The following is a 27,042-nucleotide window of genomic DNA, read 5'->3' on the forward strand; positions in this document are numbered from 1 at the left end:
AAAAAGAAAAAGTGCATCCTTTGTTAATCAACGAGATGGTATCCTGGTTTATACATAGCATCCCTTTTGTTCTGACTCTGGTTATTAGGAGTAAGTTTCCTTCTCTCCAATCAACTCAATATTGACTTGACGGCTCTGAAAAATCAAAAGCAAAACCCTGAAGAATTATGACCCACCAGGAAATAAAATGACAGTTTGGGGACCTATCTGGTTTAGCATATTATCACTCCTCCTCCCCCAAAACCACAACAGAGTAAAATGCATAGATAAACAGCAAAAAAGCATCAAAGAACGCTAGAAACATTTTTAAAAGGTTTATTTACTATTTTTCAAAGGAATAATAGCAACAAAAAATCAAGAGACCTTATTAAAAATATTTTTTCTTAGTATAGAGAACATAATTTTAAGATTCCATATTACTTGTTTTTCAAAGAATATTTATATCCAAGACTTTGAAGGTGGAATCAGAAGGGGAAAAGGGACCAAAAAAGAAAAAGAAAAGTGATGAAGAGAATTCAGAAACAATTTGGTTCCATTTCAGTTGAAGCAGATTTTAAAACAGGACAGTAAGTCCATGGAAATTTTCTGGGAGGAGAACAAAATTTCCATCTTCTTGCAAAGATTAAGGCAGTCAAAGGAATCTGAAAAACATCTGGTTCAATTAAGACCAAGCTTGCCTGCTTTCCTGGTTTCAGATTGTATTTCAATGTAGAAACACAACAAATGTTGGTGATTAAAATTACATTAGACACTCCACGATAATTCTGGGGGGCAGGAAGTCTCTGCTTTGTAAATTACAGATGGAGTCTTAGGAGAAGTTTTGGTCAAAAAACGGTCTAGACTCTAGAAGAAATCAGTCAGCTCCTTCCACTGCTGTGGTGGAAATAGGTTTCACATAGTATGGACCTTCACTCAGGTAAGTTCTGAGCCTCAAATAATTTGGGTTCCCAAAGATTTCTGCAATTGTCTTGGAATTGGCAAGTGCTTTCACCAGTTCGTATTTGGCATCCTTCGAAGCTTTGTCACGCTCCACCGACCGGTCCACCACATATTCTACAAAGCCTGGACTATTAAACATAAGCTTCTGAGCCCAGGGTTGGTCTGCAATGGCCTGAAATGGAAGGCAGAAAGAACACAATTCCTCTGAGCCTTAAGAAGTTAAGTTTGTTAGTGGGATGAAACAATCCCTAGAAAGAAATCTGGCAACATGAAGCTTCAAAATGTTACTTTTTGCCTAAGTAAATTCCCTCCTGGGAATCTAATTTAATAACCTAAATATTAGAAAAAAATCTTTGTAGGGCCGGCCCAGTGGCATAGTGGTTAAGTGAGCGCACTCTGCTTCAGCGGCCCAGGGTTCACGGGTTTGGATCCCAGGCATGCACCAATGCACTGCTTGTCAAGCCATGTTGTGGCGGTATCCCATATAAAGTAGAGGAAGATGGGCACAGATGTTAGGCCAGGGCCAGTCTTCCTCAGCAAAAAGAGGAGGATTGGCATGGGATGTTAGCTCGGGGCTAATCTTCCTTACAAAAAAAAAAAAAAAAACAACAACTTTGTAGGGGCTGGCCCCGTGGCGTAGTGGTTAAGTTTGGTGCGTTCTGCTTCAGTGGTTCAGGTTCGTGGGTTCAGATCCTGGGTGCAGACCTACACCACTCATCAGCCATGCTGTGGCGGTGACCCACATATAAAGTGGAGGAAGACTGGCAACAGATGTTAGCTCAAGGCTAATCTTCCTCAGCAAAAAAAAAAAAAAAAAAAGTATATAAAGATGTTCAACACAATGTGAAAGTTACAATATAAATGTCTAATGGTGGGGGGATGGGTAAGTAAATTACGGTATATAGCAATAAAAAATTAAATAAACATTAAGAATGATGTCTATGAAGAACAGGTAAACCTGTTATATGAAAAAGTAGATCTAAATTATGTACATGGTAGAATTGAAACAGTGGAAAAATAAAAACAAAATCTATAAAAGAAAAGACTAAAGAAATTCTCATACATGTGCTCAAGATGATATTTTTGACAGCACCATTTGTAATAGAAATTATCTAAATCTTCACCAACAGGAGGATGATACACTGTGGCTATACAATGAAATACTAACAACTTTATAATTGCTTCTTTTAGTACAGATAAATCTTAAAAACATAATGTTGAAGAGAAAAAGCAAATTGCAGAATGATATGAACAGCATGATACCATTTGCAAAGTTTAAGAATACATAAGATACTGTAATTTGTTTAAGGGTATATATGTATGTAGTAAAAGTATAAAATCATAGGTGGGCTTTTAAACCCTGAATTCATAACAGTAATTATATCCAGAGAGTGAGGAAGGGGAATGGGATTGGGCAGAGGAAGCAGGGTATGTTTATATGACTGTATGTTTGAAATATTTCACCAATAAATAAATAAATTAATAAACACTAACACTAATATTAAAAGGAAATACACCAAACAGGTATGACTTTATGCAATTTTAAAAATTTCTACTTCTCAATCTTCCACATTTTAAAATAACGAAATTTTTTTTTAACAGTTTTAAAAACCTCACTACTACATTTTAACGAACAAGGAACAATCAGGTTTAGAGCCTAGTCTCTTCCCCTCAAAATGCGTTCTGCAGACCAGCAGCATCAGCATCACCTGGAAGCTTGTTAGAAATTCAGGATTTCAGGCTCCACCCCAGAACCACTGAATCAGAATCTACATTTTTTTTTTTATAATTTTATTTATTTATTTTTCCCCCAAAGCCCCAGTAGATAGTTGTATGTCATAGCTGCACATCCTTCTAGTTGCTGTACGTGGGACGCGGCCTCAGCATGGCCAGAGAAGCGGTGCATCGGTGTGCGCCCGAGATCTGAACCTGGGCCGCCAGTAGCGGAGGGCGCACACTTAACCGATAAGCCACGGGGCCGGCCCAGAATCTACATTTTAACAAGATCTTAAAATTTGACAAACATCAGCTTAGTTAACAATAGTCAAGGATGAAAGATGGACTGAAATAAAAATAGCCATCCCAACCAGTAAATCAAAAATTACCTCTTAAAACTGTGGCCAAGTGAAGCATAAGATAGAATAGTGGGAAAAAAATAAAGTAATAATGGGACTACCAATGTAGGAGCTAAAATGACCACCACAGTGACTAACTGACAAGGGTGAAGCAATCTAAAAACAAGATTCTTGAAGCTGATGGGAACACTGTATCCTTCAAAACCCAGATCATGTATCACATCCTGCAGGAAGCATCCCCTCTCTTGTCGCCTCCACTCTCCTTGTTCCCTCCCTCTCTAGGCCAAGCATGCTGCCTGAGATCCCATTATTAGGATTACTAAAGTGATTACTACATTTCTATCAGCCCAGGCACCAGGTAAATGTGGGGGCTGCAAAGATAAATCAGATATGGTTCCTATTCTCAACAAACTCTGTTTAATAGGTCAATAAATTAACACTTTCAACGTAATGTAATAAATAGAACACAGAGGTATAATTCTTACCACAACTGTAATTATACAATTTAACTCTGCAATTATATTTATTCCCTGGGTCCCTCATTAGACAGACATGAAAGGAAGGTCTTTGTATGTTTTGTTCACTATTGTATCCCCAGTACCTAGCAAAAAAAAGGAACTCAATCAACATTTGCTGAATGAATGAATAAATGCAAAGTATGAGAGCTGAAACCACTTAACTCAGCCTTGTGGGTTTGCTCAAAGCTTGCTGAAGAGATACCTGAGCTAGTCCTTGAAGAAGGAATAAGAGGTTAACAAGCAAAGTCGGGGAAGAGTGTTGACTGCAGAGGGCATACAGGGTCCAGAGATAGGAAGCAAGCAGTTTGGTATCACTAGAGCATTAAGTCCCAGAAGGGGGATGGCAGGAAGTAAGGCTCAGGAAGAAGACCAGGGCTGGGTCAATAAGGGCTTGCCAGATGGCAGATAGGGGATCTGGAATTAATTCTGTGATCCCATAGCACCCTGTTCAAACCTCTGCCACAGCACCTAATGCCTTTTACTACTACCGTTTATAATACCTAATACTTTTTACACATCTGTCTCCCTCATTCGTCTATACTAATAGCAGAGGGCAGAAACTGTACTATGCACTTGTGTATCCCGGGGCATGGCAGAGAGACCGGCTCATTGTAAGTACTCATGTGTTGAACTGGCAGAGTCCCAGAAGGACATGGGGAAAAGAAGAGGATGCCTACCGTGAACACTTTTAAGGCAGCACAGCGTAGTTCAGGGAAGGGCTGAGTACTGATGCCACGCAAGAGCTCTAGCGGGTCCCGAGATAAAGAAGAAAACCAGGATTCTGTCATCCTCAGGAGGTCATCAGTCTGCTGCTCAGGCTGCAGGACAGAAAAGGAAAATCTCAAGACATTTGGAAGTCAGGAAACCTGGGTTCTGATGGCACTCTGTCATTAACTCGCTGCGTGATCTCTACCAAGTCTGGAGCACTCTTCCTCAAACCCAGCCTAACTTGCCCAGCTTTTTTTTTTTTTTTTCTGGTGAGCAAGATTGGCCCTGAGCTAACATCTGCCAATGCTCCTCTTTTTTGCTGAGGAAGACTGGTCCTGGGCTAACACCCGTGCCCATCTTCCTCCACTTTATATGGGACGTCTCCACAGCATGGCTTGACAAGCGGTGTGTCGGTGGACGCCCGGGATCCGAACTGGCGAACCCCGGGCCGCCACAGTGGAGTGCACGCACTTAACCGCTTGTGCCACCGGGCTGGACCCCCAGTTTTTTTTTGATGGAGTTGATTAAGCAATCTCTAGGGTCATCTCCAGTTCTAATACTCTGATTCCACTTTAACTTAAAAAAATGTCACTAGTTATTTAATGAGGGTGATCATCTTTTACTAAGAGTAAGAAAAATGGCATTTATTTGGTCAATATTTATATTACGTTAACCAGTATTCTGTTGATTCATACAGATTTATTCTCCCAAACATATCCCACCATCCTTCACTATTTCCCAGTTTACTTACTGGTAAATAAAGAAGTGATGAAATTGCATCCAAACACCTAATTTTGAGCTCTGTTGAGGCATTTTTTGCTTGATATCCTATTTTCATGAGCAAGCGTTCAAAGCGAGTTCCTTTGAAGGATAATGAGATATTTTTTATTGTGGTAAAATACACAACATAAAACATCATTTTAACGATTTTTAAGCATACAGTTCAGTGGTATTAAGTACATTCATATTGTTGTGCAACCATCACCATCATCCATCTCCAGAACTTTTTCATCCTCTCAAACTAAACAATAACTCTCCATTCCCCCTGTCTCCATCCCCAGGTAACCACTATTCTACTTTCTGTCTCTGTGTATTTGACTACTCTAGGTACCTCAGATAGGTGGAATCATACAATATTTGTCCTTTTGTGTCTGGCTTATTTAACTTAACATAATGTCTTTAAGGTTCCTCCATGTTGTACCATGTATGAGAATTTCATTCCTTTTTAATGCGGGATAATATTCCATTGTATGTATATGCCACATTTTGCGTATCCATTTGTCCATCCAATGAACACTTGGGTTGTTTCTACCCTTTTTGGCTATTGTGAATAATGCTGTTAATGAACACAGAATTATCCGTTTGAGTCTCTGCTTTCAATTCTTTTGGGTATGTACTTAGAAGTGGAATTGCTGGATCATATGGTAATTCCATGTTTAATTTTCTGAGGAACCATCATACTGTTTTCCATAGCAGCTGCACCATTTTACATTCCCATCAGATATGCACAAGGGTCTCAATTTCTCACATCCTTGTCAACACTTGTTATTTTCTGTTTTTTAAAAAAATAATAGCCATCCTAAGTGAACAACGAGATTTTTTAAAGTATGCTTTCATATACTATGACCTCTATCAACCTAAACCAACATAAAAATAAACAGGTAGCCAGAGACCAAGTGACAGGCCTAAAACACACATTCATATGTGATACAGTATATAAGTCAAAGTGTAGAGGATCTGGAATCAAAGGACCTGGATTTGAGCAGCAGCTGCCTCATAGTCTGTATGATCTTAGAAAACTTTCTTAACTTCTCTGAGTTTCAGCTACCTTATCTACAAAATGAGAATGACAATAGTATGTTCTTTGCAGGATCGTAGAAGGATATGCCATAGGTAAAAGCACTTAGAAAAGAACAGGTAACGAGGATACTAGCTGTGATACACAACAGCATGCTCATTTTCACCATACACCTCACAGGGTTTTAACAGTGCTGCATATTATTTTTTGTGTAGAATTCATAGTGCTTTCAAGATACTTAGGATGATAAAAGTATCATTCTTAATACAAAATCTTATAACAAATTTTTGTTTCTTTTCCTGTCTTGATATTACAAATAAAAAACAAATGTGTCTTTTCCTTAAATATTCACGACAACTCTGAGTAGTTGTTATACTCTTTTTATAAATGAGGAAAATGAGGCCTAGAGTAGTGAAGTGAGTAAATGAAGTTCAAAAAGCTAAGTCAGTGTTAGAACTAGGACAAGAACCCAGGTCTTTCTGACTCCAGCCCACGGTCTTTGTACCATCAATACTATGTAAGGAAGACGTAGAGGAGAAAGAGTGCTTGGACCAGACAAGTCAAAAAAAAGTTTCAGTAATAATTATGAAACTTTTAGGGATGAGTCCAAGGTCATGGTAAAAAGACTGCCATGTGTGAAAGTAGTTTTTATGATACAGTTAACATACCAGCAAATGAACTTCAATCTCTGTCAAAAATGAAGATATCCCTAAAGAAAGCCAAAACAAATCATACCAACCTGTTTTCTGTAAAACCTGTTTTCCTTCAACACTGGATCCCAGGATTCCAATTGTGTCCACTGCTACACCAATCATGGTGGGGTCCTGACTTTCTGTCATTTCAAAGACTTTCTCCACAAAGACAGGATAACGCTCACAGATCTGTTGAGGACTATCCATAATAGTCAGGTTTCCGAAAAACTTCACAAATCCTAAAGATGTTTACAAAAATATATTTTAATAGAGGAGGAAAATTGTGGGCCAGAAAGAGGAAAACAGTTATGGTACTGTGTTGCCCAGAAATCAGACAGACCTCATAAGGAGATACTGAAGGACCTGTGATGAGTGGTCCTGAGAGAACAGAAACCCCAGGGTGTTAACGGAGCTGGGTCCAAATGCTGAAGCACTGTCATATGCAAGGGGGAGAACAAAGAACAAGGACTTGTGGATATCAATTACAGGAAGGCAACTTTGGAGTCATTATTAGGAAGAAATTTTTAAACAGAGATGTTTATCAATGAGATAAGCGAGGCTACATAAGGAAGGAATAAATCTCCAATTTCCAGAAGAGATCAAGAAAAACGAATCAACCATGTCCTAGAACAGAATGGCTGCAGTAGATCTTATATTAGATAAAAATTCCAACTCAGAAGTTTGATGAATCAGTGAAACGTACTGTAAATGTCATTACTAGTATTTTTTTTTTTTTTTCTGGGAAAGATTCGCCCTGAGCTAACATCTGTTGCCAATCTTCCTCTCTCTGTTTTTTTTTCCTCCCCAGAGCCCCAGTACATAGATGTATATTCTAGTTGTAGGTCGTTCTAGTTCTTCTGTGTGAGTTGCCGCCACAGCATGGCTACTGACAGACGAGTGGTGTGGTTCCGCAGCCAGGAACCGAACCTGGGCCGCCAAAGTGGAGTGTGCTGAACTTTAACCACTAGGCCATCAGGGCTGGCTCATGAGTATTTTTATTTGTTTCTTTTGGCTGAAGTTCAAAGGAAACTATCCTAATGCTCTAAATAGTAACACTTCCAGAAAATCACAATCAACAATTCATGGCTCCCAGGGCAACAGATTCCATCTCATTAAGGGGCTATAGGTATTATCTCAGGGAATCAGCTCTAAAGAAAACAATCCCTGGCCACTCCTGTCAGAGATAACTCAGAAACAAAGCACGTACTATCATTTCCACAGGCATCGATATTTCTTACCTGGCAAATAGAAGCTAGAGAAAGGGTCTGAATCTGCCCCAACAATTATGTTAGAAATCTGATCAATCACTCCTTCTTGAGCAAGGTACTGTCGTCCATGATGAGTACTTGCTAGCGATGTCACTGTTTCTATACAGGTGGCTCTGAAATGCCAAGATTTTGCCTGTGATTAGCATACTTTATAAACTGCTTTCATATAGGTTATATTATTTAATTCTTCCCACCAAATCTGAAAGGTCAATAATCCTGGCTCCACTTTTCAGATGAGGACACAAGGATGAGAAAATTGCAGTGACTTGTCTAGAATCACATTGTTATTAATAGGCAGAGTTTAGACTTAAATCTCACCTTCTGACTTGAGGCTCACTATTGCTTCCGCTATAACATAGTTACTTCCTAAGAGATCTTTTTAAGCCTTTGTTTTATTTTGAAATGCCAAACATATACAGGAGTAAAAAGGACAGTACAGTAAGCCCCCATGTACCCATAATCCTGATTGTATAGTTATCAAGATTTTGCTTTACTTATTTCATCTCTTTTTCTTTCCATTTTTTGCTGAATTGTTTTAAAGCAAATTCTAGTCACCTTGCCGTTTACCCCCGCATACTTCAGTATGCATCTCTAAAAAACACGAATATTTTCTCACACAATTATAATGCCTTTGCCACCTATTAAAAAATTAATAATAATTCTTTGGTATCATCTAATATCTAACCATGATCAAATTCCCCCAATTAACTAAAAAAAATATTTTTATAGTTGATTCTAAGGTATTTTAACTGACTATTTGCAGGTTTGGTTTTTTTCTGTCACAAACTCTGATACAAAGCTAAAAATAATCAACACAATTAATTTCCTTATTAGCAATGCTTTGAAACAGTGTACCTGGTGACTGATTTATGCATCTGAGTTTAACGAATTCAGTCACATTTAAAGAACATAGAACAATCAGAAAATCATTTAAGATAAGGAAAACAAAATCTGTGTACAGAAAGATGATAACAATAATGCTATCATAACAGCAACATACTTGAAGCAAACCAAGTGTCCAACAGTGAGGACGTATTAGTAAATTGTGGAACATCAACAAGGAAACATGTGGCAGATATTAAAGAGGACTTAGGGAGTAGGGGGCTGGGAGTGAGGAGACTGGAATTAACATTTCTTTGAGGACCTATGCCAGCCAGTGTATTGGTCTCTATGGTCAATCACTTAATCCTCATATTATCTTCTTTACAGAGTTGTCATTGTTTCCTTTAGGAGATGAGGAAAGTTAGGTGCAGAAAGGTTACAATAATTTTTCCAAGGTCAAACAAATAATAAGTAGTAGAGACATAGGCAAGCCCAAGTATTGCTCATTTTCAAAAGTCACGTTTTTACTATCGTGCCATAGTGCTATTATTTAACAACAAACCAACACCAAACAATGCGTATATTAACATGTTAACTAATACAAAATGGCAGTTACCATGTGACTATAACTTTTTAAGAGCACACACGCCTAAGGATACGTAATACAGTTATTCAAAAGAACCTGAGTGGTTATGCGGGGCTTTGGTAAATTCTAGTATGTTGTCATGATGTAACATACATCAGCCATGAGATTGCAACCTGGGCACAGGCTCTACTAGGGAAGATCACACTGAGTCTCAAGGTTGTTTCCCGGCCCTCCAAAAGAGGACTTTTTGTTTTAAGAACTCTCTCAGCAAACATACCTGACCAGCACATCCTCACCAGTCAGCTCTCTGAGGAGCTGGGTTACCAATCCACTGGTGGTACAGTAGTTTAAAGATTCTGGTGACACAGAAGAAATTTCCACAATTAGCTGAAACAAAAGAACAGAAAAAGCAGAAAGGTCAAAACAGCCCCAAACTTGTCAGATCTCATTTTAGTTAAATGCAGGATTAGGCACTTTATATAACTGAATTTTTAAACATCCATTATTTGTCTCCACAAGTAGGAAAACTTCATTGAACACATAAGAAATTACTTCGACACAGAAATACTCCATTATATCTGGGTGTATCTGCACTTAAAAAAAACCCACAAATCCTCAATTAGAGTACAAAAGGCTGAATCAGCAATAACAAAAAGATTGTAAAAATCATTCATTCATGCACGCATTCTATGAATCACTCACTCACTCATTCACAAGTATGCCCTGAGGGCTTACTGAAATATATAGGTCATGGAAGGATTTTAAGCACAAGAATGACAGAATCAGATTTGGATTTTTAAAAGATTATTCTGACTGCATGTGAAGATAGACTAGTGGTGATAAAAATGGATGAGAGGATACCAGTTTGGATGCAAATACAATAACAGCCTGGGTGAGAGATACTGGCAGCTTAGACTAGCATGGTAGTGGCTATACCAAGGAAGAGAAATGCACAGGTTTAAGTAAAACCAACATGATGTGATGACTGTGGTAGGGAGAACAAGGCCTCACAGAGAATGAGCTCAAGTCTAGTATTCAACAATGTAGACTGTGGGATAGGGCCAGTTTGTTGCTGCTGTTTATTAGGGGCATGAGGTGGGTGGAGAAGATCAGGAGCTCGGTTTGAAACGAGTGTGAGGGGCCTACAATATGTCCAAGGGGGAGAGAGTGAATAAGCAGTTGGACACGAGGGTCTGAGTTCAGAAGAGAGGTCTGGGTTGAAGGTTTACATTTGAGACTAATCACCATTTTAGGTGGGAGCTGAAATCAGAGGATGAATAAAACTGCCTAGGAATGAATATAGAGTACAGTGAGAACGGGGCTTGCAACTTCACCTTCACAAACTCTAACAATTAAAAGTTCAACAGTGGAGGGCCGGCTCGGTGGTGCAAGCGGTTAAGTGCGCGCTCTGCTGTGGTGGCCTGGGGTTCGCCGGTTCGGATCCGGGGCGCGCACCGACATACCGCTTGTTAAGCCATGCTGTGGTGGTGTCCCATGTAAAGTAGAGGAAGATGGGCACAGATGTTAGCCCAGGGCCAGTCTTCCTCAGCAAAAAAAAAAAAAAAACAAAAAAACAAAAGGGGATTGGCATCGGATGTTAGCTCAGGGCTGGTCTTCCTCACACACACACACACACAAAAAAAGTTCAATAGAGGATAATAGGCCAAGAGACTGAGAAGAAACAGCTAGAGAGGCAGAAAGAGAACCAGGATAGTGTGGTATCAAGACATGCAAAGAAAGGAAGTGTTTTGAAGAGAGTTACTATACAGGGTTCCATTCTGAATATGTAGCCTATTAATTGTGTGGCCTTGGGTCAATTACTCCATCAACAGCGAGGTTAACAATAGTAATGTATAGGGTTTACTGTGAGAACTGAAGACAATATATGTGAGGATTTAGCTCAGTGCTCAGCATAAAGCTGGTGCAAATGAAAGCCGTTTCTTCTTCTTCTTACTACTACTACAACAACTAATTTTTTCAAAGTCCAGCTTCAACGGTATCTCCTTTATTATAGTACTTATAGTGCAATGTAAATACTTTTTATCTGACTGTCTCACCCTAGGCTGGGAGTTCATCCCTGTAGTCCCGGCACCTAGTAGGGCCTAACACAGACTATATACTCAATAAACGCATGTTAAATGAGCCATCTTCCTTCCAATGTAAGCCTGACTGCACTCTGAATTGTAGGCATCAGAAAGTGTGCTTTTAGTCTTACCTCATACACTCTGTATCGAACAATGTCATTTGTTTTCATTACATTTTTCAAATCATCCAGCAGATTGCTTTCAAATAAAACCTCCAGTCCAGCCTGGGTCAGTGATATTCTTGACAGGGATTTAATGGCCTTACAAGGAAAGAAAATATCTCTAAGTCATAAAAATATAGAATATTAATATCTACTTCATAAGATTGATATGAAAATTAGTGTATGGAATGCACCTTGCCCAATGAGCATTTACATTTTACATTTTAGTAATTATTATTTATGATTGGAAAAGATACATATTATTCCCAACAGAAAACAGATTATGTAAGTTTTGCTTCCTATCAAACAACACATTGTAAGCCCTATGATGGATAATTTAGATATGTGTATTCTAGAAAATAGAAGGGACTAGTATTTATTTGACACCATTTATTTATTTGATACCATATATTTGCTGTTGCAAATTCAATGACACAGATCATCCATTTAAACCTTCACCTCTCAATCCAGAAGGCCTTCTTTCACCTTTTAGGACACTAATGTCTCTGCATGTTTAAGCTGATGGTTCTAGCTGACTTACCGCTTTAGCTACAGATAGATTCTCTCCAGCGATACAATAAACGACTTGTTTTAGTAATTCACCATTATTTAGAATCTCAGTAACAGCATCAGAATTTTCAACAATTCTTCCAACCTGCAAGAAAAAAACAATCAGAAATACTCTTCCAAGGTAGGGCGACGTGAACACACAATGGTCAAATTTCCTTAGTATGCAGTTATTTTAGGAATTACAGATTACAGCTTTAAGACAAATCAACAAAAATTCCAAGTGACCCAAATTCATTAAAGCCAAACACATATACGGTATAGTCACATCTTTGAAAGGAAAGAAAAAAAAAAAATAATAAAAGGTGGGTAAAGAGTTGAGACACCTTAAGGAGTGAAAACAATACAAATCCTAGTTCTATCAATTTTTAGCTGCATTGACCTGGGCAAATTAAATAACTTCTTTGAACCTAATTTCTTGTCTGCAAAATGGGAATACAGTACTTAATTGCAGGATAGTAATGAAGATTAAATAAGACTAAATAGGTAAAGCACCTACTACAGTGTCTGGCACATAAATGGTCAATGAATAAATCGATGCTTTCCCCTTTTTGTTGAATAAACACTTTAGAGGAGAAAAGGAAAAAGAGTAGTTGAATACCTACTGGATAACTAACTGCTCAGCTTCTAATGTTTCAACAAGATTAATCCTCAGTAGTAGCTCTTCACCCAAACAGTAGTAGGATGTTTTAGTTACCAGGGTGATAAGAGTTACTGTTTTAATTTGTTGGTTTAGTGACCTTTACAATAGTACTTCGTTCATGCCACTATAATAAGACTTAACATGGCAATCTTTTTCTCTAGACTTGGGGCTCCTTGAAGGAAAGAAATAGGCTTTATTTATCTTGGTGGCTCTAACAGCATATGGTACAACGCCTGCCATGTAAAAGGAACTCAGTCAGTATTTGATGAATGAATGATTCAGATGGTACTGAGCGGAACTTCTTACTTTAGCTTGTATCCCCCTGGTCATAGTTAGCTATGCACACTAGAATAGACTATATGCTCCCGAGGACAGAGAGAGGGCGTATTTTCTTCATCTCGCTGTCTTTGGCACCCAGCATAGAGCCTGGCCCACAGCAAGTGGTCATTAAATGTCGGTTCCTTTATTATGTGCTGGTAAAATTTCATACCTGGGACAGAGTGAGGATTTTTACAGAATCATTGGGGTGAGTCAGTCCCCTCTGCAGGTCAACCTTGAGGTTCCGGGCCACGTGAACTGGCTCCATAGCTTGGAGCAATCTCTCCAGAATGGACACACACAAAGTAGTCTGTTCCCTAAAGGAGGCACCATAGATCTTATTAGTTCATGTCCTGCCAGGCAGAAAGTAACAACCTAATAATATCTGTCGCCTGGCTCAATGAGGATCTCCTCCACACAGACTTCCCTTGGAAACACCAGCTTCTACTAATTTATTAAACATTTACTAAGTACCTATTATGTGCCATGCCTGTGCTGAGGCTACAAAGAAGGATAAGATATATTCTTTAGCCTCAAGGAGCTCAGCCTAATGGAAGACACAGAAAAACAGAAAGGCAACTATAATCCAGGTAGATAAATGCTATAGGTTACGGCTGGAAGCTGTGGGAGCTCAAAAAAGAACACAGGGTATAGAGAAGGTCTCTCAGAGGGGTAACACCTGAGCTAAATTTTAAGAAAAAGTGCAAGTTATCTGGGAGAAGCAAGTATCTCTTCAGGTAGAGGTAGTAGCACATGAAAAGGCAAAGAGGACTGAGACAGTGTTTTGCAATCAAGGAACCACAAGTAGCTTGGTATGACTGGGGTCAGAAGGGGAGAGAAGTGGGGAGAAGGTAAAAGGCAGGAGATGAAGGGCAAGAAATAAAACAGGAAAGATGCACAGAAGCCACATTCTGATAGGTCTTTTATGTTCTGCAATGGAATTTAGCCTTTTTCCAGAAGGCAATGGCAAGCCATGAAGTGGTTTTAAAGTAGAGAAGTAACACGATGAGATGAGACTCATAGAAATAACTCTGCATCAGTGTTAGAGAAAGAATTTTCAGTTAGAAGGCAGTTGATGATGATAAGCGATGAAGGAGTGAAACAGGGGAGTAGCAGTGGGAATGGTGAAGAGGGAAAAGATTTGAAGAGCTGTTAAAGAGGGATATAATCAGAACTTGATGACTACCAGATGTAGATACAGACAGTATTTCAAGAATCACTTCCTTGTCTCTTAATAGCCAGTACAAGTAAATGGGCACTCACATACTGGTAATAAGAGTATACAATTAAATTGGCACAACATTTCTAAAAGGTGATTAAGCAATACACAGCAAAAGCCTTAAAATGAACATATCCTTTTAACTTAGGGATTGCACTTGGCATAACTGAGCCTAAGGGAGTAATCAAGAATGTTTTTATACCCAAGATAATTGAGAACATATACCCACACAAAAATTTGTACACAAATGTTCACAGCAGTGGAAACAACCCAAATGTCTACCAATTAATAAATGTACAAATACGGCATATCCATACAATGGAATATTATTCAACCATAAGAAGAAATGAAGTACTGATTCATGCTACAACATGGATGAACCTTGAAAATATGTTAAGTGCAAGAAGCCAGATATGAAAGGCTTCCTTTTGATGATGATTCCATTTATATGAAATATCCAGAATAGACAAATCCATAGAGACAGAAAGCAAATTCCTGATTGCCAGGGGCTGGGGCAGAGGATAAGAGGGAGAATGGGGAGGGACTGTTAATGGGTGTGTGTTTCTTTTCCTTTTTTTAAAAAACTGCAATTGTACATATCATAAAATTTACCATTTTAACCATTTTTAAGCATATAGCTCAGTGGCATTAAGTATATTCACACAGTTGTGCAACCATTGCCACCATCCATCTCCAGACCTTTTCATTTTCCCAAACAGAAACACTGTATCCACTAAACACTAATTCCCCATTCTCCCCTTCCTTTAGCCCAAAGCCTCTACTTTCTATCTCTATGAATCTGACTACTCTATGTACCTCATATAAGTGGAATCATACAATATTTGTCCTTCTGTGTCTAGCTTATTTCACTTAGCATGTCTTCAAAGTTCATCCATGTTGTAGCATGTGTCAGAATTCCCTTCCTTTTTAAGGCTGAATAATATTCCATTGCATGTATATCCCACATTTTGTTTATCTATTCATCCACTGATGGACACTTGGGTTGTTTTGGTGTTTTTTGTTCGTATGTTTTAGCCATTTTAATAGGTATGTAGTAGAATCTCAATGTGATTTTAATCTGTATTTCCCTAATGACTAATGATGTTGAGTATGTTTTCATGTGCTTATTTGCCAGCCATATATCTTCTTGTTCAAATAATTCGCTGATTTTTAAGTTGGGTTCTTTTCTTGTTATTGAGTTTTGAGAGTTCTTTATCTATTCCAAATACTTAAGTCCTTTATCAAATATGTTCTTTACAAAGATTTTTCTCCATTTGTGACTTGCCTTTCCATTCTCTTAACTGTGACCTTTGAAGAGGAGAATGTTTAATTTTGATGAAGTCAAAATTTATTGATTTGTTCTTCTATGGATCATGCTTTTGGTGTCACATCAAAGAAATCTTTGCTTAACCCAAGGCACAAAAATTTTTTTATAAGTTTTCTTTGAGAAATTTTATAGTTTTGGGTTTTATATTAGGTTTATAATCCACTCTCATACACTGCTGGTAGGAATGTATAATGGTTCAATCACTTTGGAAAACAGTTTGGCAGTTTCTTAAAAGTTAAACGTACACCTACCATGTGACCCAACCATTTTACTCCTAGGTATTCACTCAAAGAGAGAAGAAAAAATATGTCCATGTAAAGACTTGTACACAAATGTTCACAGCAGTGAGCATTTATTTGTAATATACACAAACTGGAGACAACTCAAATGTTCATCACCAGGTGAATTAATAAACAAATTGTGGTACATCCATATAATAGACTATTACTCAGCAATAAAAAGGAATAAAGTATTTATTCATATCACATGAATAAATCTTAAAATAATTATGATGAGTGAAAGAAACCAAACAAAAGAGTACATACTGTATGACTCTATTTATATAAAACTCTAAAAAAAAAAAGGCAAACATCTATAGTGATAGAAAGCAGATCAGTGGTTGCCTGGCTGAGGCAGGAAGGGATTACTGAGGGGCACGAGGAAACTTCCGGGGGTGAGAGATAGCTTTGCTATCTTGATTGTGGTAATGGTTTCATGGGTATATACATGTCAAAACTTGTCAAATTGTATGTTTTATCATGTACAGTTTATTTTATGTAAATTATATCTCAATAAAGCTGTTTTTAAAAAAAGCAATGGTAGGCTAAACCACATAGTACACACATTTCAGGCCACATGTGGCCCTTAGGAACCAGGAAGCCAAAGAGTTAATAACTTATAATCAGTCTTGTTTGACTTCCATGTTGCAAAGCAGTAACCTTAGGACTTACTTTCCCTCACAAAAACTCCTATCAAGATTCTAGATTTAGGGGCTGTCCCCGTGGTGTAGCAGTTAAGTGCGTGCGCTCTGCTGCTGGTGGCCCGGGTTCGGATCCTGGGTGCGCACCGACACACCGCTTGTCAGGCCAGGTTGTGGTGGCGTCCCATACAAAGTGGAGGAAGATGGGCACAGATGTTAGCACAGGGCCAGTCTTCCTCAGCAAAAAGAGGAGGATTGGCATGGATGTTAGCTCAGGGCCGATCTTCCTCACAAAAAAAAAAAAAGATTCTAGATTTACATCTATCAGATCAGATCTTGAACTAATATATAGCAACCTGTGTGGTTTAACCAGGATAATAGCAATACATCTGGAGAATGCCAATCTACCATCCAGAGAATTATTATTTCCACAAATTGCAATTGCTATCTACTATGTACCCAGTTCTGAATTACTCTGCCTTTAAATTTTCATTAAGACTGCTTGCTAGAGCACTGCTCCTTCAGTCAGCAAACCATCCCCCCCATAGAACTTATTCTTAAAACTCCTCTTCATTTCAGTTCCTATTGCATCTCTGGTGTTAAATTATGGTATGAGCCTTGAAAGTCTCTTCACCTATAATATAAAGTGGTTGGACTAGGCCTCTCTAAAATTTATGAGTCTAATCTTTTATTTGGCATATATTGCATTATGTGCTGCGCCCTATGAGAGATGCAGAGATGAACAAAATACAGCCCCTGCCTTCAAAGAATTTACAAACTAGACACAAACACATACAGAACTATAACATAAAGCAATAGTGTTAACTATCAACAGAAGTAATGATAACGTCCTTCAGGAGATCTGAGGACCAGTCACTTGCAACTGGAGTGACCAAGAAAGACTTTTTGCAGTGGATGGCACTTCACCTGGGCCTTAAAGGATTTGGAGAGAGGGGAGGGCATTTCAGTTAGAAGGAATGGCATGAACAAAGTTAGAAAAGTGCCAAGTCATGATCAAGGGAAAGTTAGTGGTGCCACGTGGTAGCTGGAGCAGATGAAATATGTTTACAGGAGTGGAGGAAAAAGATGAGGCTGGAAAATAGGATGGAAATATACTGTAAGGGTCCAAACACCAGACTAAGAAGTCATGATTTTACACTGTAGGCAATGGGAAACCATGGAAAAGACGTGAGCCAAATGACCCGAGAAGTTCACTGTGGTTGTAGTGTGGCAAGGACACACTAGAAAAGGAAGCTTTGAGGTAATGAAAAGTCAGACTAATGTAATAGACCTAGCAAGAGGGAGAAAACGAGGGCCTGAATTAAAATGGGCAAACAAAGACATATTTCAGAAACAGACCTCAATAATGTTAACTAACGGATTTAATGAAGGGAGAACAAATAGGAAAAAGGGAGGAATCTTAGGTCAGAGCCAAGAAAGTCTTCCGAAATCATCCAGTGTTGATTCAGTGACTCATTCCTTTCAAGCAGAAAGGTCACTTTTAAATTTCTGGATCACAAACATTTTCAACCTTTTAAAATTATTGGAGGATCAAATACAAAGTGTTTTTTAATCAAATACAACAAATGAGCATAAAATGAAAAGTAAAAGTTGCCATCCTACCATTCTAAGTCCCACTTCTATATTAATAGTTTCTGCTGTACCTTTCAGACATTCCCAATGTTATACTAGCCCTGTGTGTTTGTGCGGGAAAATTGTAATTCTTTGTAAAAATAACACATAATGGGGCTCATAAACTCCTACAATTTTCTTTTTCCATTCAACAACATATATTAGAGATCTTTCCATGTCCACATGTATAGATCTACCTCAATTTTTCTAGCAGCTGTATAGTGTTACATAGTAATGTGTCATAATTTATTTAGAATCCTCTTTTAATGGATATTTAGGTTGTTTCTAGGTTTTTGCTGTCACCTTCTGCTACGAATATTCCCGTATATACAGTACACTTTGTGTCGGAGTATACTTGCATGTTAAGGTTCTATAACAGGAATTACTGGATCAAAAGGCATGTGAATTAAAAATGTTGACGGATCTTGCCAAATTGCCAGGATAGCACCCCTTCTTAAGAGGGAAAAAGCCAAGGACCTGTACACAGGATTGTGGAGTCCTCCATGCAGATGGGCAACCTTGCTTTCCTCCCCCAAATCCTATTTCAAGGATGAAGGCAGAGAGGCCAGGGGCACACCTGAGAACCTGGACTTGACCCCCGTCTCTTGACTCTCAGACCAGGGTCCTCCCCTCTCTACATTTCAGCTATATTCTACCTTCACTGCGACTGGAAAAGCCTTCCCCTTCACCCCACCCACCCCGGTTTCCATACTTGGGGCTGTCACTCTCCCCCACTGAAGCCGCAGCGTCCTCTCACCGATGGTTCTCGTTGAGCAGGGAGAAAAGCGGGCCAAGGCGCAGTTCCGCCGCTTGCTCGCGGAGCTCGCTAAGTGGCACTGACTGCAGCACCGACTGAAGCGCGCGCAGCTCCTCCATCGGCGCTTCCAGCCGCGACACCTCCCTCAGCAGCGCCAGCACCTGGGCCGCCATCATGCCCCCTCCCGCAGGGGCTGGCGGATCCGCCCGCCCGGCCCTGTTCGCGGCGCGCTTCCCCGAGCCTCGCGAGATCTGCCGGGCGCAGCCTCCCTCTCCCGAGTTTCGGCTCTGACGGCGAACCGCCGGGCCGCACCAATAGCAATGCGGAGCTGGCTGGCCGCGCGCGCTGCGGGATGTCAAGCCTCGCGAGACCGGGGCTGTTAAGGTCGAGCCGGCGATCGCTGGTGGTTGCGGGGTCGCGCGTCATCTTGGGCGCCGCTCAGTTGGTCAAGCGGGCCGACTTTCCGGTCGGCGTGTGTGTTTCCCACAGGGAGCGAAGGCTCGTCCAATGTCCGGCAAGCGGAGTGGTGCGAATGAGGGCCCACTGGAGGTTAAACGGCCTCGCGGGCGTCCTTCTGGCTCTCAAACCAGGCTCTGGGCCGCGGCGAGAGCCGCAGCGGTGGAGGCCACCCCGGGCGGAGCGGCGGCGATGGGCATCCTGCTCCCGGGCAAGACACGTATCTAGAGGAGGCGGAGGGTCATGCCTTTGGAAGACAAGATGAAAATTCCCCAGAAGCTGGAAGGAGACGTGAGTAACACCGACGGGGGGCGCCTTTTTTGGCGTCAGTGAGTCCACTGTGCGCACCATTAAGAAAAACGAGAGGGCCATCAGGGCCAACATGGGGAGTTTCCCCCGTCTGCTCCAGGGTGCTGTGCATTCCCCGTGATGTAAACATAGAGAGGATGGAGACTGAGTTAACCTGGCTCGAGGACCAGACCGTAGCGGGGCGGCCTCTGACGCTGAAGGCCACCTGCAACCAGGCCAAACGCGTTTACGAGCAACTGATGGAAGTCATCGGGAAGGGCAACCCAGATCAGTTTCATGCGAGCAAAGGATGGTTTGAGAAGTTTAGAGATGGCTGCAGTCTGCGAAATTCGAGGTTGATGGAGGAGGAGGAACCCTTAAATGCCCAGTCGGCACCCAAGTATCCCGAGCAATTCCAACTCTGATCCAGAAACTGATCAGAGCTAGCGGCTGTGTGCCTCAACAGGTCTTCAACGCCAAGGAGATGAGCTTGTTTTGGAAGTGCATGCCTTCTCATACTTTTAGGGAGTAAGACAAAAAGCCAGAAAGCTTAGAGGAAGCTAAGGACAGGATTTCCCTCATTTTTTTGTGCCAGTGCCACAGGTGACAAAATGATAAAACCATTGCTGCTTTATAAAGACGCTAATCCCACTTGTCTTTTGGAAAAAGATAAAAAACGTCTTCCTGTTTTCTGGCAGTCACACCCCAGAGTATCATTAACCGCCGCCCTCTTTTCGCATTGGTTTCATAATTGGTTTTCTCCATCAAGCCTGGAGTTATTTAACAGAAAAAAATCTTTTTTTTTTTTTGCTTGAGGAACATTAGCCCTGAGCTAACATCTGTGCTGATCTTTCTCTATTTTGTTTGTGGGTTGCTGCCACAGCATGGCTGACAAGTGGTGTAAGTCCGTGCCTGAGATCCGAACCTGCAAACTGGGGCTGCCGAAACAGAGCACACTGAACTTAATCACTATGCCACAGGGCCATCACCAGAAAACAATCTTGAATTCAGAGTGTTGCTAATTTTGGACAGAGGTCCCAATCACCCAGACTCATTATTATTTGCTCATCCTAAAGTTGATAGTGTGTTCCTCCCTCTGGAACGTACTGGCTGTCTTCAGCCCTTGGATCAGGGTATAATTGAAGCATTCAGGAGGTATTACACCAAGCATATGGTTGACCATTTTGTTGACTATATTGAAAAAAAACTCTTGCTTTACTGCAAAAGAAGCATGGCAACAGTACCACACTGCCGATGCTTTGGTAGTGATAGAAGAGGTGATGAGTGATATAAAACCGGCTACTCTTAAAGCCTGGTTGAAACTTTGGGAGGGTGTTGTGAATGATTATGCATGTTTCCTTAGAGCTAATGAAGAAGTTAAAAAAATCATACAGTCTGCAAAACAGATGGGCTTTAAATTCATCAGTATTGATGAAAGGGAAATTAATGAGCTACTCAAGTTTGAAGCTTTAGTGATAACTGAGAAAGAGTATCTATAGATGAGGAAGAAGACAAGTCCCTGGAACCAGAGGTAAAGATGAATCTAAGGAAACTGTCTGCTGTCTTACGCCAGGCCTCAGACCTCCTTGATGCTGCAATTGATATGGATCCTTTCCTGGATCCAAGTTTGACCTTTTAAAAAGATTTCAATAAATTGTCGTATACCCATAAAGAGATTCAAAAGAACGTTCAAAATAAAGCAAATGAGTTTAAGAAAGAGAAGGAAAATACACACAAAGAGGAAGTAGTGTGGGTGAAGGAGATGGGTACAGAATGAGTCTGAAGGAGAGTCTGAGTCTGATTCTGAATCCTATAAGGAGGGGGAGAAGGTAGAGAGAGAGAAAAAGGATAAGAAGCCTTCAGAAGAAGAGCGTGGACACTCAGGCAGTGGCACTAAGAATCTTACTATATCTGAAGAATCTGCCAAAGCCATAAATGCAGAATTGGACTTTTGGAATCTAACCTTGGAATTGAATCTGGAGAGAGTAAGGTGCCTGAGTTGAAGGAAGAAAAGAATCCAGAGGCAGTTTCTTCCAAATAACAGTTCATCTCTTGCTGAACTTCCCTTGTTGCCCTAACATCACCTTCATCGTGATCATCCTTATAATCATCAGCCACACATCTGTATCATTTAGTCATTCAACAAACATTTATTGAGCATAAACTATATGGGGTGTGCTAAACTTGGGGACATCATCTCAGGAAATCGTCTCAGGATCTAAGGTAAATGGTCATTAACAGTGGATTTTCTTATTAATGTAATAGGTATAAAAGATCACAGTCTTGATTTATTTTAATGGACTTTGAATATAAAGATTTTCTTAGGACCACTCAGCCTCATTTTCTCTAACCTTAGTTTTTGCACAGATACTAAATTCTTTAATCAGAAATGGAGATTTTCTACCATTTCCAATGGTAGTTGGCATGAGACTACTTGCTCTTGAAATGCTGACGTGGTCTTACATTTTATAAAGCACTCTACGTTAATCTTCTCTGTTAATCCTCACTTTAGACCTATGAAGAAAGTGTTAGCCCTTCCTTTACCAAAAAACCCTCAAAAGCTCAGAGAGGTTAAGTAACTGGCCTGAGTCTGCACAGCCAACAATGTAAACGATAGGACTACGGCTACAGTTGATTTATTAACTTTGTCAGACACTTTCCTAGGAAATGTATCAGGTCTTTAAGAATTTATAGTCCTAAAGAATGAGACAGACAGGTAAACAGGTAATTAAAATAAACACAGAAGCTGTGAACCCGCAGCCTGCAGGCTAGATTTGGCTAACAGATATGTTTGGTCTACCCAGTTTAACGCAATTTTGGACTGGTTTCTAGCATCCCCCTCCTCCTTTGTTTAAGGTACCATTTACATACAATACACTTCATCAATTTAAGTGTACAGTTTGTTGATTTTTTTAACACTCGTGTAACCACTACCACAATCAAGCTATAGAACTGTTCCTTTAACTTAAAAAAGTTTGCTTGTGCCCTTGTGCACTCAGTCCCTTGCCCCACCCCAGAAATGTCATATTTTAAAAATTAAGATATTTCACATTAAAAAACTGGATTAAGAAATTGGAAACGCTGGCCACAGTGGCCTCTGCGTTCCCAAAGGGCAACGGTGAACCATTAGCTTGCTGCTTTACTTGTTTGTTTGTAATTCCCCATAGTTGATGTTAAATGTGGCAACAGAAGTGTGTGCAAAGTTTCCTGAGGGGAAACCGAGGACTGCGGGATTAACTCGGGGAAAGGCTGCACGGAGCAGCTGGCCTGGAAAGATGAATGAGTTCATAGGGAGAGCAGTCAGAGCTAGTGTTCTAAGCCAAGGATTAGAAGGGAGACCCTGGGAGGAGGGGGTGGTGTGGGGGACCGGAAGGCAGCTGAGTGTGCTTCACTTACTTGTTTTTGTTGGCGGGATGGGCCTCTGTAAAGTGGATGAGTTTTGTGTGTGTGTATTAGTGTTTGTGGTTTCTGTGGCTGTGGTTTCTGAAGGTTTTATGTATTTAAGAAACTTAGATCTTTTTATCTGTACATCTCTGGGGAGTTTGTGATTTTTTTGTTGTTGGTAAAGTGGGAAGGAAAAATTAGTATTTTTATTTTTGCAGGGGTTTTAGGTCTGCATGTGGTGCTTGGGTTTTGTTTCTAGAGAGTTGCCCAATGAAAATGACTCCCTCATTCCCCGCCCCCTGCACTGTCTCCTTCCAGCCTTCCTGATTGGGGCGTGGCTGGGCAGTGGGGCCGGCAGCAGGTGGTGAGAGGAGCGGGCAGTTTAGGCCCTCAGTGCCCGCCCACCAGCCGGCAACTCAGCCTGAGGCCGCCCTTCCCTAGGGCTGTGCCGCTCGATTACCAGCGACGCCATGGACAAGCTGGGCTCGAGGTGCCCTCTGCCAGGCCTCCTGCGGCCCTCGGTCCTTATATGCCTCCTGGTGAGTGCCCCATGCTACGACGCTAGGAACTCCTCACCCCTAAACCTCCAGCCTGGGGACTGAGGGAAGAAGGCGCCTTTCTCTTTAGTGCCCCTGGGATTTTGAGCTGGAGGCAGGCAGGTAGCCGGTGGAGGGTAAGATCCCTGGAGACAGCCCCGGTGTGTTGGAGATTGTGGCGTGGTTCTGAAGATTACCAGCACCCCTTCACTCCTGCCTTGTGAGGAGGAGTGACTGGACTGTGTTTCACTGCCAGGGAGGTCTGAGAGGTGAAGGGGTGTCTGCTGGTGAGTTCTCATCTAAGGGTCACATGATAGATTCCTTTTCTGTTTCTATTGCAGTTACCGTCTTCTTTTTCTGTATTTTTCTGGGGGCTTTGTTTTCTCATCTCTGAAATATCTTAAAATGTTAAAGTTGGAGATGGCTACAGAGTACCACCAGTGGTGGTGGTGGTAAGGAGAACTGTAGGGCAGGGTCAGAAGCCCAGGGGTCTAGCCTAGCTCTGCTGCTCCCTTTTTGGGTGATTTTCGTTCCCTCTTTGACCCTTACTTTCCCCATCTGTAAAAATTGGTACAAATCAGTAGCCCTTAACCTTTTTGGGATTTTAATTTTTCTTGAATTTTTTTTTTTGTTAAAGTTCTGGATTTGTACCCAAGGAAAGTATATAGGTAAACACAATGTTGCATTCAAGTTCAGAGTATTCGCAGATTCCTTAAAACTAGGTGGATTGCAAGTGTAGAACCACTCGGTGGTTTCTGAGGCCCCTTCTGCCTTAACAGACTGTCAAGTCAGTCATAACCTCCTAAAGGCTATGCAGATACTGCAGGACAAAAAAAGGGAAAAGGCAGAATGAAATATGAAATAACTGAAAGGATACATAAAATATTTTAGAATATAAAATTAGAAAAGTTATACAGTAAAACACATAAATATGAAAATGTTATAAAAGCTTTTCTTTAAAAATTATAGTAAATCTTTTCCTATTATAATGTTTCTATTAGGGAATATTGTGATGTATGTATTTTCCATCAGTTTTGCATTCACATCATGTCACTTTCTCATATATTGTGGTCCACCCTTGGTTCCAAACTGACCTTTCATACTGCTGCTTTGTTGGTATGGTGCACAAATGTTTCTCAAGCCCATTCGCCCTGTCAGGGGTGGTAAAGTGCCAGCAATACCGAAATAAATGAGGCTGAAGAGCTCATGTCCGATGGGGAAGACATATGTAAACAACTGTCTGTATTTCAATGTGGTCATTGGTACAACAGAAGGATGTTTAGCAGCAATACTGGCCTCTACCCACTAGATGCCAATGGCATCTCCTCCCCAGTCATGACAATCAGAATTCTCTCCAGATAGTGCCTCCTGTCCCCTGGGGGGCAAAATTGCTCTGAGTTGAGAGCCACTGGATTGAGTGAAGGTGAAATGACCCCACTAGATCAATTCCTAGTCAGTGTACCTTGCAGTTCAAAGAGCTCAGAATGGGAGGCAGAAGTCTTGGATTCGAGTCTTGGTTCTGTCACAGAGTTTCTGTGTGTTCTGTCTCAGTTACCTTATCTGTTAAATTAAGTGTTATCTTAGATAATACCCGAGGGCCCGTTTACCTCTTAGTATTTTGACTATGAGTTCATACAAGAGTTTCGATACATTTTAGGTGAGTTTATATGTAATCCTATTAGCTCTGTTTTCCACTGATAACCTGCTGGCTGAAATGCCCCAGAGGTTCCCTAGAAATGGCTTTTTCGGTTGGAGGACAGGACAGCCCAGTGCTCCTTTCGTTTAGAGTCTTTGCTGGAAGCCACCTTAGAGTCATGTAGTTGACGACTGACAGTGTTCCAGTATGTCTAGTTCTCTGCTAAAAGCACTGTTAACAGTGGGTGACCCAAGAGCCCCACTTACTTCACTACTTGTTGACACTTACTTAGTCTCAATAACATCTTGCTTGTGTATTAATTCATTAGTCTACAAGTATTTATTGAGAACCTACTGTGTGCCATGAACTGTGCTGGGGATACAGTGATGAGCAAAGCACGGTCCCTTCCTTTATTGAATTAGTGATTACAAATTGTTTTTCCTATCTTGTTTGAACCCATGGCAACTCTGAGGTAGGCAGCACAAGTGACATCATCTCCAATTTCTAGATAACATTTGTAGAAGCGAGAGGAAGTAACTTGTTGAAGGCCACGGGCAGTTAGCAGTACTGACACTAGCATTTAAATCCTGCTCTCTAGCGCTTTTATTTTTTTCCTATAGTCTGAGTTGTCATTAAAAAATACACACAATAAAAGCTTCATTGGTTTAGTTCAGAGAACTCTTGTGTTGAATTGGAGGTGTTGGTGGAGGTAGTGGGAGGGAATGAGAAACCCAATCCAGACAGGCCTCTAGTCAAACTGAAGCTACAGACATAAAAACACTACTCAGGCCCTGCCAAGAAGTAGGAGCCAGGGCCCAGGCGATGATGTAAAAGCAGTGGGAGGACAGAGGTTTATTTGAGCAAGACATGAGCCCTGGGCTGGGAGGCAGAAGCACGCTCTGGTGCAGTCTTGCCCAAGTCACAGTGGGACTCCTTGCAACTTGCTTCTCTCCCTGTTAATGACTCCATTATATCCTCCAAGCAGAGAACCCTGGAGTGGAAGATGTTCTCCAGTTCTTTTCATTTCCTCTTATTTTAAATGTTTATTATTAAAAGAGTAAGAAAAATTATATCTTGAATGTCTTTTCCTCTCACCTTGTCACTGCCATTTTCTTAGCTCAGGATCTTAATGTCTTTTTCTTGGGTCATCGTAATAGCCTTTTAAGTAGACTGCCTTCTGGTCACTCCCCACCCTCCCTCCCATTACTCTACTCAGCTTGACCGTATTATTACTCTCCTACTTAAAAACCTCCAAAAGTACCCTATCACTTGAGTATACACTCCAGACTCCTTAGCCTGGCCCTTTTCTTTATAATTCTAGCCATTCTCATCTCCTCCTGATTAACCCACAGATTAAGACCCATGCAGACTAGATGTCTCATCTGTCCCTAAGTATCTCTTGAGTTTGTATGCATCATTTGCTTAGAGTGCCTCCCTCTCCTTTTGTAATCCTACTTATTATTTCAGATCCAACTTAGATGGTACCTGCTCTTTGAAGCCTTTTCCTGCTGCCTCAAGTAGAGCCTTCCTCTTGGTCCCCCCAGCTCTCAGTTACAGTAGCACAGGGCACATTGCTTTAGAATTAGGCTACCTTTCCACTAGACTACCCACAGCGCCTGGCACATATACAAATGAATGAAGGTGAAATTAACTCCCTGAAACATCAATTGATGTCAGAGCTTATCATTCATAATAATCTCCACAGGGTG

The 27,042-nt window shown here is 40.7% G+C and overlaps 2 protein-coding genes across 6 annotated transcripts in view; one reads left to right on the forward strand and one right to left on the reverse strand.

Moving 5' to 3' along the window:
* Window positions 1-299: 299 nt before the first annotated feature.
* PSMD5 (proteasome 26S subunit, non-ATPase 5) lies at window positions 300-19,234 on the reverse strand. 3 transcript variants are annotated; one of them, XM_058523904.1, is made up of 10 exons: window positions 19,034-19,232; window positions 13,352-13,496; window positions 12,193-12,306; window positions 11,622-11,750; window positions 9,684-9,793; window positions 7,969-8,111; window positions 6,778-6,969; window positions 4,992-5,101; window positions 4,210-4,350; window positions 300-1,111 (listed from the first exon to the last, which is right to left on the reverse strand). In XM_058523904.1, exons 1-10 carry the CDS (start codon window positions 19,207-19,209, stop codon window positions 854-856), a joined length of 1,518 nt encoding a protein of 505 aa, XP_058379887.1. In that variant the 5' UTR covers window positions 19,210-19,232; the 3' UTR covers window positions 300-853. The 3 variants fall into 3 exon arrangements, with proteins under 3 accessions (XP_058379887.1, XP_058379889.1, XP_058379888.1); XM_058523906.1 differs by having other exon boundaries at window positions 18,989-19,059; XM_058523905.1 differs by lacking the exon at window positions 300-1,111 and adding an exon at window positions 2,734-2,946 and having other exon boundaries at window positions 19,034-19,234.
* A 156-nt stretch (window positions 19,235-19,390) lies between these two features.
* The window catches only part of LOC131393278 (protein CutA homolog), a 34,659-nt gene continuing 27,007 nt past the window's right edge, over window positions 19,391-27,042 (forward strand). For 2 of the 3 annotated variants that reach the window (XM_058523909.1, XM_058523907.1), the window contains exons 1-2: window positions 19,392-22,000; window positions 23,480-23,700. In XM_058523909.1, the coding sequence (XP_058379892.1) occupies window positions 23,632-23,700 (69 nt within the window). In that variant the 5' untranslated portion in view covers window positions 19,392-22,000; window positions 23,480-23,631. Of the gene's footprint in view, window positions 22,001-23,479; window positions 23,701-27,042 lie in introns of all 3 variants that reach the window. The other variant, XM_058523908.1, reaches the window with a different exon arrangement.

Source organism: Diceros bicornis, chromosome 28, assembly GCF_020826845.1.
Source record: "Diceros bicornis minor isolate mBicDic1 chromosome 28, mDicBic1.mat.cur, whole genome shotgun sequence".
In the NCBI taxonomy this organism is placed as follows: Eukaryota; Metazoa; Chordata; class Mammalia; order Perissodactyla; family Rhinocerotidae; genus Diceros; species Diceros bicornis.

What these genes read in the sequence shown, in the direction of transcription:
- PSMD5 (XM_058523904.1), bottom strand. Translation starts at nt 19,209, where the DNA reads ATGATGGCGGCCCAGGTGCTGGCGCTGCTGAGGGAGGTGTCGCGGCTG. An exon ending in TTCGATACAGAGTGTATGAG is followed by an intron (nt 9,794 to 11,621) that starts GTAAGACTAAAA and finishes CTTTTGTTTCAG; the next exon opens with CTAATTGTGGAAATTTCTTC. An exon ending in CTCTAGCTTCTATTTGCCAG is followed by an intron (nt 6,970 to 7,968) that starts GTAAGAAATATC and finishes AAACATCTTTAG; the next exon opens with GATTTGTGAAGTTTTTCGGA.